Source organism: Branchiostoma floridae, chromosome 7 (assembly GCF_000003815.2).
Source record: "Branchiostoma floridae strain S238N-H82 chromosome 7, Bfl_VNyyK, whole genome shotgun sequence".
Taxonomy (NCBI): domain Eukaryota; kingdom Metazoa; phylum Chordata; class Leptocardii; order Amphioxiformes; family Branchiostomatidae; genus Branchiostoma; species Branchiostoma floridae.
The window spans coordinates 9,363,506-9,377,060 of NC_049985.1; the positions used below are offsets into that span (position 1 = coordinate 9,363,506).

The 13,555-nt window shown below is 39.9% G+C and overlaps 3 protein-coding genes across 15 annotated transcripts in view; 2 read left to right on the forward strand and 1 right to left on the reverse strand.

Moving 5' to 3' along the window:
- LOC118418995 (AN1-type zinc finger protein 2A-like) overlaps window positions 1–1,567 on the forward strand; it is a 4,053-nt gene extending 2,486 nt beyond the window's left edge. For both annotated transcript variants that reach the window (XM_035825193.1, XM_035825194.1), the window contains 3 exons: window positions 302–436; window positions 589–765; window positions 1,222–1,567. In XM_035825193.1, the coding sequence (XP_035681086.1) occupies window positions 302–436; window positions 589–765; window positions 1,222–1,351 (442 nt within the window). In that variant the 3' untranslated portion in view covers window positions 1,352–1,567. The remainder of the gene's footprint in view (window positions 1–301; window positions 437–588; window positions 766–1,221) is intronic.
- Window positions 1,568–2,159: 592 nt separating this feature from the next.
- Window positions 2,160–8,045, reverse strand: LOC118418996 (small integral membrane protein 20-like). Of its 9 annotated transcripts, none has more exons than XR_004831575.1 (4): window positions 5,134–5,288; window positions 3,678–3,803; window positions 3,158–3,214; window positions 2,160–2,801 (listed from the first exon to the last, which is right to left on the reverse strand). XR_004831575.1 is itself a non-coding variant. In XM_035825195.1 (4 exons), exons 1-4 carry the CDS (start codon window positions 7,974–7,976, stop codon window positions 2,758–2,760), a joined length of 285 nt encoding a protein of 94 aa, XP_035681088.1. In that variant the 5' UTR covers window positions 7,977–8,045; the 3' UTR covers window positions 2,160–2,757. The 9 variants fall into 9 exon arrangements, 3 of the variants coding, with proteins under 3 accessions (XP_035681088.1, XP_035681090.1, XP_035681089.1); XR_004831577.1 differs by having other exon boundaries at window positions 5,120–5,144; XR_004831578.1 differs by lacking the exon at window positions 5,134–5,288 and adding an exon at window positions 4,759–4,993.
- The window catches only part of LOC118418994 (probable protein phosphatase 2C T23F11.1), a 19,315-nt gene continuing 10,881 nt past the window's right edge, over window positions 5,122–13,555 (forward strand). For 2 of the 4 annotated variants that reach the window (XM_035825190.1, XM_035825192.1), the window contains exon 1: window positions 5,208–5,376. Coding sequence is in view for 1 of the 4 variants with exons in the window: in XM_035825189.1 (XP_035681082.1) it covers window positions 11,425–11,458 (34 nt within the window). In the remaining 3 variants the exon portion in view is untranslated. Of the gene's footprint in view, window positions 5,377–11,338; window positions 11,459–13,555 lie in introns of those variants that run through there. The other 2 variants (XM_035825191.1, XM_035825189.1) reach the window with 2 other exon arrangements.

The following is a 13,555-nucleotide window of genomic DNA, read 5'->3' on the forward strand; positions in this document are numbered from 1 at the left end:
TACTATCAAATGTAACTTTTGATGGAAGATAAGCAGTAATAGATACAGAGTGATAGACTACTACAAAACGTAGCTTTATAATGCCCTATTAATATAAAATCAGTTAAAGCAATTACTTTAAATATCCAGACTATATGACATTGTCTATTACAATCAATCAGTATCTCTTGTATGGGCAATACTTCGAAACTTTTCCTAACAACTGGGTAATGTTATGCATGCCTATCTTTTGGCTGCAAGCAGTTTGTTCCATTTTAAGTTACAATTAGCACATTATCAAGCAATGTTTATGTTTTGATAGGGCTGCTGCCATTTTGAGAAATAAAGGGTCCAACAAAGCCAGCAGTGCCGCTCGATCCTCGGGCACTGCAGCCTCCAGACCATCTAACAGACCACAGCAGACGATGATGGCTTCTGCTGGCAGGGAACTGGACAGGTCAGACATTAATGCACCACACTGCTTCACTTTCTCTATGGCATGCATGTAAAGTTGTAGATTGCCAGATTTTTACCTGCGGTATCTAAAGACTTCCAGAACACATTATTGTCCTATTTACACAAAGCTTTACGCTGGGTATTGTCCCACAGGGAGAGAAGGGAGCGGGAAGCCCAGCGGAGGCAGCAGCAGACAGGAGGCCGACAGCAGACCATGGCTAATGTAGGAGCAGCGCAGGCCCTGCAGGCTGGGCTGTCCGAGGATGAAGCCATGGCTCTAGCCCTGCAGCAGTCACTAGCTGAGGAGCAGGCCAAGGGCCAGCAGAAACCGTGAGTTTGCTTTTACTTGGACTTGTTCCTTCTTTTAGTATAGTCAAGTAATTTTAGGCCACCCTAACCCAAAACAAAAGCATAAAAGGAAAACTCTCTTTCTAGAAATTAGACAGATATTATACTTAAAGAGGTATTGTATGGATTAAATTTTGTGTGACCTTACAATTAGATATTTCTGCACTACTATTATGCTTGGAGGAGCAAGGGAGAGATCATCAGTGATGTTGTTCTATGAGCACTAAAGCATGGCCATGCAAGATTAGGGAGACCATACACAACATACATTCATCAACTGTGTTAGGACACATGCTGCCAAGACCTGCCCAGAGCTTTGGGGGATAGGGAGGGTCAGAAGAGGAGAATCATTGGCACCCGACGAACATTCACATGATGATGATGATGATAATGTTGATGATTGTGCTTAATCTGAACAGCATGTCTTTGTGTTTTCAGAATGACCCAGCAGGAGCAGGACGACCTAGCCTTAGCCCAGGCACTAGCGGCAAGTGAGCAGGAAGCCCTCAGTCAACAGCAAAGGGGCAGACAGGGGAATCAGGACAAGAACAGCTGTTCAGTCTCTTAATAATCTTCATTGTGCCTCTATGTACATAGTCTTCCTACTCCAAAATGATATATAATATACATTGTGTAGTACTTGTATTTGTTACTTTGTCAAAATTGTGTCCATATCTATCCATACTCCAAAATGGAATGGTTGAAAGGCAAACTGACAAACTATAATAGTTTTGTTAATAAAAGTTGTGAAGCAGCTGATATAATTAAAAGTTGCCAATTTTAAGAGTATTGGTGTATCGCCAGAGGTGTGCAAACACATAATGACACATACATGTACTTGCATACCTATAGTTAAACTAATGTCAACCTTGCAGCAGTGTCTTACCTGAATCTTTTGTTCTTAAAAAATAAATTCCCCCCAAGTTGATTGATATCATCGGTTAACCTTCTCCCTGCTACCTCATTTTGTAACCCATATGAATCTGGTGCCAAACGGCTACCTCAGCAGGGTTAATGTGCAACATTGTAACCCGTAGACATGGACCTGCTAACGTGTGCTATAATAACAGGTATAAGTTGGGTACTCAAGAAGCCCACAGAAACATAGTATAAACTATTGGTGGCTAAGCTGTAGATTACAAAGTGATAGTCTTTTGAAAATGAAATGCCCTCTTGTCTTGTAAGAGATGATATTGACTTTCCATGCAGCCATGTCACAGCAAGAAAGTGGCTTATAAGGGTCATCTTCCAGGCATTGTTGATAGATTACAACACAGTGTGTCAGACATTAGATGTTGAACTGATTGCATGTACTAGTATAAACTATTGACAAATTGAAAAATGTATATTAGTTAAGTAATGAGAAGTACACACAGTCAAGATGATGGAATTATGTATTAAGTATTGGTACGCTCCACTGATACAATGCAAACCGTGTACCAAGTATTTATTAGAACTTGATTTGTTCATGATCATGTAAATGTTTCATTACCTTAGCATGGATAATAAATTTACAATACAAAAAATGCCTTCCTTACTTGAACATGCTTGCTACAATAAACTTAACATTCAAATGTGGTGAATATCAATTAAGAAGATACCAAATGTACATGATAACAAATAAATGTGTTGGAAGAACTTGTTTGAAACCATATTTTGTATCAACATCCAAGATGGTCCTTCAGAGAGATTGATTTTTGATTTGATTTCCTACATTCTTATAAGTTATAGGATAAAACCTGGAATAGTATACTATAGTATTGTAACATGAACGTTTTTACAATCCATTCTGATGTATCTGATTACAGCAATTTTTGGCAGAAAAATCATTTTTATGACATTTGTTCATGTTTGAACACAACATAGACCCAGAAACACTCTACTTATCCTACTAAACAAATTTCAGAAAGCCTTCTATATACATCTCTAAATTCACATTAGATTATTCCAGTTGGCTTGTCAGCTGTCTTTCTTCTAGTCCTTCTTTTCTCCAAATGGGTTACTCCACACAACCATTCCTAAGGGGTAAGAGCAACAAGTTAGGAGGGGTGCTTTTGTCATCAATCAATCAATCAATACAAACATATAAAATAAACATAAAATGCTGGAAGAGTGACATTATGTGTCATATGGTTGTCCCACAGGTATCATAGATTTGTGTATACTTAGGTCAAAATGCTTTGTCTAAATCCATCATTCCATGCCTTGCAGCAGTTGCTGAAAGAAATATGATATATAATTCAAGTCAACTAAATTGCTGACTCCTGTTCTAAGTTTCAATCCACAGCATCATAGCGTGCTGTGAAGATATCTGTCTTCAAGCATGTGTTCTGAAGTATTGTTTTTGCATACAATATCATGTACATGTACATACCTCCTGGTTGGATCTCTTCCTGTTTTATACCAGCTCTGTTTTGTTTCTGCATGTTCTCTATATAGAAGAGAAGGTAAATTTGACAATTAGGCAACTGTGCTGTGGCTTGCAAAGATTAATGCTACGGATGTTCAAGTGTTGTTTACATCATTTGCATTGGCTATTGCTCTTCATCCCCTGAGTCTTCATCCCTTGACTTTTTCAAAGTGGGGGATAGGGTACTACAATGTAGTAGTATGTGTGTGATGAAGCATATGACGCATTAGATGAAACCTGGAAATCCACATTATTATACACATGTAGTATTTATACAGTGGAATACCCAATACAATATGGTCAATTCAGGAAATTTCCTAACAAAGTATGTTGAGTTTGACCACCAATTGATTACACTTTACATTGAATTTGTGTGGTTGGCCAATGGCCACAGTCTGATCATGGATTACATAAAAAATGTGTGGGAAGGATTGTAACTTTTTACCAGTTATCATTGATTCAAGTACAAATAGTCTATACTTACGATATTGTTGTGTGTTCAGAAGCGGTGCCACAAAGATTGGGTACATAACTCCACCAACAACAGCAGCAAATGCCCCAACCCCCAGCACCATCCGCCTCATACTGGTACCTGACATGATGGTGCAGTCTGAAACAACATTGGAAATCACTCATCAGTATTTGCAAGGAGGACCTCTTTCAGTTTTTGGTGTTAAAGTGAAGCCATACAAATTTCATACCTTTGTTCCAAGATCAAGGAGACTATTGCCCAGATCAATTATAGCATTTATGCCTCGCCTATACAAATGAAACAAGAATATCGAAATAACAGACGTTAAACGAGGACAACAGCAACAACAACAAGGCGAGTAGAAACAGTCTCCCGGGAATCGAACCCGGGCCATCAAGTTCACAACCCAGCAATGCTACCAAGTGCCACCAACTGCCCAATCCTGCATTTGGAATGGTCAGTTGGTGGCATTCTAACCCCATTTGTTGCACAAACAAATGCAAAAAACGTCAGACAAGCAGTTTGGAAAGGTCTGGGAGGTATCCATAATATGTCCCTGATCAATGTAATATGCTATTAGCTTACTTCAAACCTCATTGCTCCTTTTATTCTACTAGCAAAAAAATAGTAGCATGCTCTGTCATGTGGTCATAAAGCCCTGTTGTTGCCAATACCATGACGTAACGTTTAACAGTTTGCAAGTTCCTGTCTTGCTTCTCATTACATCTGTTGTAACCTGACAAATGGAAAATCATCCTACGTGGCCGAAAGGATCTACTATCGATATAGATACTGCACTGTAAATGGCCAACTAGCCAGATGCTCATCATCACATCCTTGGAGATTTACGCATGTGGTGTTGCATAATTTTTGTTGCACAAGCCCTGGCTTGCCATAATAAAATGCAAATCATGCACAAGACAGTGATCGTTTCCAAACACAAATCCTCAGTCATAAGAGCTACAGATATAAACAAAACCACCAAAATGCTGATATTAATGATGAAGTACTAGTACCAATTTCTTTACACCACCTTGAACCGCCCTCCCCACACTGACGAAACGGAAAATTGGGTCAAAGGTTATTTTATCACCAATCAGATTGGAGGAATCTGTTCACCAATCAGCTACCTGCAGCCAAAAATCAATGAACTATAAATTTGAGCACTGAGGCGTCACACCGTTACATGGCATATCTATCGACAATTTATCACGCATGGTACGCCATATAAATGTCTTTTAGATAAAGGGTTTGCTAATTTGACGCAGATTTCAGTCTCTAGACCTTTTATCCCTGAGGACCTTAACTAGTGACGTCACTATACAATAGTGACAAAGCCCCAGGGAGCAACCCGTTTGTAAACATACCCGGCAAGAAAAAAAGTCCCTTGAAATATAAATCCTCCTTTGTCATAGTCACAGCCCGCTCGCAGAAAGGAAAATAAATGTGATTACTTGTCACGGTTTACCTTAGACATGCGGAGAAACCGTTGAGAATGGCAGAAGTTTGTTGAATGGCGGGCTGAGCGCGGAAGGTTACAGCGTGACGAAGTAGTGCGAACCCCTCAGTACGTGACTGAGGTAAGAACGAGATTTAGACAATTTCATAAACACAACTGTAGTGTGAGTCACAGAGGGAAACAGTCGCGAGAATCGGGAAGTACGAGGTTTGCCATCAATCGTATAAGATTGACTTCACGTCCTTCACCCAGGTATGGCTTTATTTGTTCCCAGGAGCGTTCATGTGGGGCGTTTCCCGCCACGGTTGACAAAAATGGGGGGAGTGATTTTGCTTTCATTTGGGCAGGATTTCATTTTAGGGTACCATGTTTGAAAAGGTCGTCATCGTGAGCTAGCAATTATTTGCACAATGTCTGAAAGTGACTTGTGATCAACTCGACATTACCCGTGGTATTCGAGGGATCTGATTTTATTTTGACCGATTGCCATCTCATGATTTAGCTGCAAAGTCGAGTTGATCACAGATTTTTGAGTTCCTTGTGGTGGTGGAAATTATGGGGGGAGGGGGGGGGGTGATGAAATCAGGTGTCAGCTCCTTGACATGGTTTTCGACACCTGTACCAACTTGTGAAAAATAAAACAATGCTTGGGGGATGTCCTGCAATATAGTTTTTCACACCAACAGCCATCAAAAACGCCAGGCTTGTGATAAGCAGGACAAAGGTTACATCTAAACATCAGGTCAAAGTGCAACCACATGTCCATCATCCACATGGGATACACCTGGCCACTTGGCCATGCATCTCCCATGCCTTGCAGGTCATGCAAAATCCCTTGACATTTTCATGCAAAATGGGATGCGTATGGATTTTATTGAGGTCACCAGTGTGTGATAAATATCAGTACTGTATAGAGACTGTTTGCATGTGCAAAGTAATTTGATATAATAATGTCTTTTTGTTTGCTGTCAGCTTTTTATAAACTCGGCGCCTGTGTGTGATGGATCAGTGACAAAATGAAAAACAATCACACCCCTGTCCAAGTAACAAATAACCATGTCTAAAATGTAGTACAATGCAATATGTAAAGAATATTTACCCTCCTGTCTATGTGTTAAAGCTAGCTCAATATTTCATGGAAGTATTAGTATAATAGAAATGCTACGTTATCAACTGTTGATGAAAAAGAAAAAAATAGAATTTGTATAAAATGGATCGGATTTTATTATGGGTAAAACTACTTTCATTTGTCATGTTATTTTTTCCTCTCCATATTATGAACATTTATTCCTCCTTTCTGCCCTTGTCTCAAACCTATTTCCTAGACTTGTCTTTACTTCTGAGAAATAATTATCCCCTTGTCTTGACTTAAACCAAATCTGGTATAGCTGTTTCTTCCAGCTCCCCAGGCCACAATCCCAACCTGGCCCCTGGAACCTGTTCTTCTGACCTGGTCTACAGGACTGACCCCTGAGTGACCCCTGTAATCTTGAAAGTTATGGCATCCTTCATTCCTTGACTAGTTTCTCAAAATATGGAAAGCACATCATTTTACAGCAATATCCAGTGCCGAGTGGCATTTCAATTTTTTGTTTGTAAAAATAAAATAGACCTTATGTCAAACAATTTACAAGATTGCTGAAGAAGATATCAACATCACAGAGGCATATCTGCTTTAGATTATACATATAGGGACAGCTTTGTTAACTGTACCAGTGTATTTGTTTACAGTGCTTCATTATCAAAACAAGCAAAAAAGTGTTGTTTGAGATGTAAGAATCTTCAAATGAGTGACATCAGAAGATATATAGCTGGATCAGCAACTTTCATATCTTTAAATCTTTTATCGTCTTTTATACAGCCATATTAAAAGGATCTGGTTACCACAAATGCCATTGAGAGCTAAGAGCTGTCAAACTTCATTAAGTTAATCAAGTTAAGGACTATATCTTCCATTGTGGAGATTGATAGAGACCCTGAGCCATCAAGGTGGAATTAGATTATCAAGATGATCTCATATGCTTTATAACAAATTTGATTATGTATGTACCATCTCCTGGCTAGGTAAATTGATAACCTGAGTCTGAAACAGTTTACATCTCAGTCTGTGTAAGATATTTGTGAATCCATCAGTTTAGGATCAGTATCAACCAACTACTTGTTAGAAATTTTGCTGTTCTTAAATGTGATAAAAGTAATCTTTGATTCATCGATATCCACTCATAACCCTTGAAGGTGCACTTGAAGGTATCTGCTTCAAGAATGAAAGCGCTGTTTTACTGGTTTTGAGAAAAAAACTGATCTTTATCATATTACATGATTTCAAAAGTTGTTTATTTGAAAGTACAGTATTAGAATTCTCCAAGGTACACTGTTTGCAAATTGTTCTTATTATTATCATTTTGCAATAGTTTGTAAAAAAAAACAAATTATTTAATATTTTAGTACCTACGGATACGTCCGAATTGTACCATAACCCTTACAGGCACTGCCTGGCAGATTTATGCATCAGACGATATACCATGGGCTATTTGTCATAACCCTCGTCATGAATCCAAAACAGTTTATCTGTCCATAACAATTATTAGTTTTGGCGTCAGTTAGTCCTTTTGAAAGAGTAGCATCTGATTGATAATTATTATGCAAGAGGGCGAGAGGGATGTATCTGATATGCATTTGTATTCTTTATGCAGGGTTTTGAAACTCAGTGATTGAGCATATACGTCCAGGCGAATTTTGCTTCGTATCAAAACATGTGGCCTAGATTGCAACCATGACATTCAAACATTCATACCTGGCACTTGAGAAGGAATTTCCAGCATCTGCAGTAATGCAAACAGGACTTTCCACATCAAAGCACACAGGCCACTGTAAAAAGGAAGAAGTACAGCCTTGACATTGAGTAATCTCGGACTGTTCAAACATGATGGCATGGTTAGAGGCCCTCAGGGATGTCCAGTTTAATCTATGTGATGAAGACTGCATTATCAAATTGTATATCTTTCTGATTATAACAATTATAATTTCCTATGATCAAGAACGGGAAAGTTTATGAAGGAAGACTTGCAATATAATTGTTACTGTCTTTCCCCATGGTTTTCTGTGCTGAGGTCCCAGAAGAGGTCTGAGCTATGCTGTACATAGCAACCACATGCCTGTCAGTGCCACGCACACTTGCCATGATGCTACTGAGAGGTGCACAAGTTATTCCTGTCATGTGAAGATATTTGACCTGTGACCACAAAGCTTGTGTTGACAAGTCACTCCATATTAGAGGCCCAGCTTTAGAGGCTGTCATGCTATCTGACAGCCACAGGTTGAAATGGTACTACTAAGGAGTGAATGTTGCTGACATGAATGCTGAAAGTGTCAGTGTTCTTTTGCACACTTCAAGATAGGTATTGCCTGGAATTGTACGAAGTGGGACAAGGAGGTAGGGCTGTGGTTTTTTTTTTAAACATAATAACCATTCTCTGTATGTGACGACATCGAATGGGCAAGTGGCAAGGCTAGTGAACCCTCGATGGAGAGGTCATGGGTTTGATTCCTGGCTAAACACAAACTCCAACTAGTCCAAGCTGGTGTGTCAGGGGCAGAGACAGTGTCCAACTGCCCTTGGATATTGTCTTTGCCCCTGCTAGATCTGTTTGAAGATAAGCTTTGTGTCCTTGGGAAAGGCACTTCAGGCATCTTTCCTTACTCCACCCAGGTGTAAAAAAGATTGGTACCCGACTTTGGTTGGAGAGGTAACTGAAAGGTGGTGGAAGGAGTAGGATGGGCTCTGCTTTCTAATACAGCACCCTAGACAAGATACTGCCCCTACATCCAGAAAAATTTTGCCTTTTACTTCACCATTGTCTGTAATATTGTCATTATTGATAGCATTACCCTTTATGTTTTGTTTGGCACTTGTAAGATAAGTACTTGAAGTACGAACAAAGAGGAAAATGCCTTACCAGTGCCTCTGTGTTGAGAGATAGGTTAGTTAGTTCATTAGAGATGATATATAGGTAACATGGCCTTGTCCTGTTGGAGCGAGCCCCTGACGTCACGCTACCAGCCTCCTTGACCACCCTACATAACATTGTGTTGTTGTCAGTTCTTACATTGTGTGTGTACATGATATATGTCAGATGTTTGTTGAAACAACCTTGGGACTGCCAAAGGTGCAATTCAACAAAGTGGTGTTTTCCTGTACAGTCAAACCTGTCTATAGCGGCCACTCAAGGGACTGGTCAAAATTGGCCACTATAGAGAGGTGGCCACTATAGAGAATATGCTAATTAATTGACCACAAGCAATAAGTTACACATGGTTTTAGTACCCACTGATCTTTATTCACATAATACAGTACTGTACATGTACTGCAATGATTTTTACACTATATGTATTAAGAAAACAAAAGCTATAAAAAGTTTTAAATGTTCTACAGTTGATATTGTCTGAAGAGACCGGTATCGTCATATTTCTTTGATCTTGCGTCTTGTATCCTTTGATACTTCGCCGTCCGTGTGTTCCCGCTCGCGTTCACACGTCAGATTCGCCCATTATGCTAATGTGGTACTCAGAAAAAAACGTCATTTTAGACTTATCTCTTAATAAATGTAAGAATAAAATCTACCATAGTCGGAAGTTCACATCATTTTGTCTTTGTAACAATTAATTTAGAAATTTGTTTGTCTAGAAATTGTGATGTAAATTAACCTAAGCGATAGTGTATTAGAACGTAACTTTAACACAATTTACCTCCGTAATATTGGTGTCGTCTATTGACCTTATATGACCTTGTTTGTCAGCGGGTATGGGTAGCGCCAGTTTACAAAGTTTTGTTTTGAAAATAAGTCAAAGAGGTTTTAAATCCGGCGTAGGGTGACGATAGGGCCGCTGTATATGGCCGAACGCGTGCCGAAACATAGATCAGCGGTCCGCGTGGCCGTAATCGGCAGTGTTTTTGTACCTGCGGGACCGGAAATCGTGTGGCCGTGGTCGCGTTGGACAGGTGGCCGCTAAGCCTATTTCTTAATCATTACGGATCCAAGGGACCGACAAAAAGTGGCCACTATGGGCAGGTGGCCGTTATGCAAAGGTGGCCGCTAATACAGGTTTGACTGTACACTACAAATCAGTTAGGACATCACTAAATAACCAAACAGTTGTGTCACTTTGTTAGGGGTTCAAATTTCTAATGTATACATTTGAATTATACATGTAACTACAAATACGTATTAAATTAATTACATGGTATTTCCTTCCAGATTAGAAGTGCTACCTGAGTCTTAACTTGCTGCAAGGAAGTATGAATCCTCTCGAAATCAGTTAACATAACCATAGAAGGTCTGCAGACACTGTTGTACATTTAACCTATATTATGTCATTTCATGTCAATGTAGTGATGTAGCTACATTTTTGAGCTGACCTGGTTCAGAATAGACCACTGTATAAACCACAAGTGTTCATCGCTTTATGGTAGCTGTATGAAGAGATTATGAGATTTACATGCTGTAGACAACAGTGAACACTGAATAGTTAGAATAGCCTCCCCACAACCCTAGTAAGTAGTATAATCCTGTCTGTGTATTGTGGGGCGCCCACTGCAACACGAGTATGGCGTCCAAAGTAAGAAACCCTTCTCTTCCTCCACAAAGATAACTTTGTTGTGTAAGCATCAGTGTTACAGTATACTGTGTAAATTTTGTATCACTCAAGGAGTGCCTATCAAGTGTCCGTTGGTGCCATGATGCTTTGTTTGGCGGTCGGCAGAGGTGGTTCGTAATGATGTTACCGAAGAGGCTCGGTGTCGTGAGGGTTGTAAGACTAGAATAGTTATTGTTACCAGGCTTTTCAAAACAAGAGCCGTTTGGTTCACAGGTCAAAGCCAATGAAAGGCAGACTGAAGAAGACACGTTTACACTTTCACAAGGAATAAGGTCTGGAAAGGTGGACTGGTTCATTTCATGATGGGGACATCTAGTTTTTTAAAGGAGATGTGAAAATGGCTGTAAATAAATCTACCATTGATTATTGAGATTGAACAACCCGGCAGCCATTTTGATATTAGAATTGTTTGTTTTAAGCTGTCAGAATGCTTGTATTGTTCATTTGCAAGACAGAAAATTGCTATGAAACCCCTCCACAAATGGTTCTTTCTGGATGCGTGGGGGGTACTGGACGTGTTCTGTTTTTTTTTGTACCTGTTCGCAGTGTTAGGCGGGTACTTGTAACCGATCATGTTCAAGAAGTCAGCCTGTTAAGGGTTCTGAAGCATGAGTTGACGTCTTTGCGTGATTTATAACTGCAGATATGTACATGCTACCTCGCTACCGGGCTTTCTTCTGTAAGTTGACTGTTTAACACATTGTAAGCTGTAGGAAAATGTTTGGTCAGGCAAAAGTATCTATCATGTACATTGTAGTATAGCACAGTACTTCAATCTGTGTTTATTGCACTATTTTTACACAAAGCTTTCCTCCTTTGTGTCCTTTTTCCGACAGTACTTTTGGTCAATATTGTCACACAGGTGGCTACGCAATGCTGTCTACACTAGATGGCTTTGTTAACCTATTGCATTGGGTCAAATCCAGTTTCTAATCCGTTTCTGGAGCTTAAGTAGAAATCTAACTGTAACAAGTCTGGATGGCTTTGAACCGTAAACATTCTCATCCTCAGGGTCATACGTATACATTGTTCATCAGAACTGTTGAGTTGTCACTTTTGGCGTGAATACATAAGATCAGGGTCTTAGTTTTAAAAGATTAGGAGCTTAGCTTTAGACTGTTACTAAGCAATATATAGAATAGAGAGGCTTTCCGATTTAACTCCTTTCAGCTCCCAAATCTGCATCCTCCTCATAATTGACGCCTTACGAATGTACGAGATAGGATAGTATCTTTCACGTAAAGACCACCGCTGACATGTTTGATACATGAGCAGATTAAAACTAAAACCTGAGATATGTTGGTGCATGGCTGCAGGACATGTCATCCCTACCTTTGGGCTGTGGGTGACAGGAATTATCTCAAGATGGATAACAGGAGAAGCTGAAGAAAATTGGATATTTGCCAATGAAATACTTGTCTAATCTTCTGCTGATCAGCTGAATAGTGGTAATCACTGATTCCAGATTTGTTTCCTGCAATTTTACCAAGACTTTCCAGCCAAGTTCTGCAATATGCTATGTTTGGGATGACTGTTTCAAAAACATGTGTACTATGCTCATGAGTCATGACCCAAGAGTAACTGAAGGAACAGTGTTAGGCCCACTTTACATTACGCTTTTCGCGTTAGCGGTAAATTTCACATTATCGGGACGCCGCTATCGGCACCTCTTTAGACACACCGCCCGGAAATCTGACAGGACACCCGCGGCGCGCGGTGGAATGTAAAATCTTGGTGAAATTCTACCTGTTAATTTTTTTTTTTAGCTGCACGTTGTTATATTGAACAACCGTAAATTTTTTGTTTGCGTACCGCTACCAAGTGATTGAAAATTCAAATACGTGACTTGCATGAGAAATACAAGTCCCTGACTACGTTGTTGTTTCGCTGACACTTCCGGTAACTTCGACCACAAAATTTTCGATAAAAAAGCACTTAAAAACCCTTTCAAAGCGAACTGTTTGATAGAAGATCCCTTTCTTACAGTGAGGACTTGCTAAATTATGGCTACGTACTGAAATAACCGTGAATATACGCATAATTCCTGCAGGTATAATAACTACCTCGTACGTAAAAACTCAAGCTGCCAGCAGTTCATGTAGCGGGAATTTCCCCACCAATGTCATAGCAACGGCCACCACTGTCATAGCAACGGCCAATCGGAGATGCGTAATGGGATTACTTTATACAAAATTTGCAGAGATAGCGGCTTCTGGTTTTGGTACAACATAACGATGTATTGCAGGAGAAAATATTCGAAATCGAACTTGTATATTTTTTTAAAGGTCTTCCACGAAAATTGTGCAAAAATAGGTCGTCCAAAAATGTGAGAATGAGACTATTTTTCGCTGACATCCCGCCTGCTTTGAAGGTTAACTGCAGACCCGATTGACGTAAGAGCCTGCGTAGGTGGCCATTACGGAAAAGGCAGGCCGTGAAAACTATTTTTTCTGCGTAGTACGGGTTGATTTTTGGGTTGACATTCATTCTACTAGTATATAAAAAAGTAACTATCGGAAGACTGTTTTCTTATCACTGTATTCTTACCCAGCGTTATGAACATGATCGCTGCTGGCAATTTTCCTCCAATGTTTTGCAAATCTGTACCTACCATTTTCGCGCCATATGCTAATAAGCGTGCGCTTTATGCTAAACGTCTAAACCCTGACTCCCGCTAACGCGAGCCCGACGTGTTCTCTTTATACGCAGTTTGGCGTTGACAGGGACTCCCGCTGAGCCTACGGCCGTACGCTTCGGAGTGGACGGGAGAAAATTT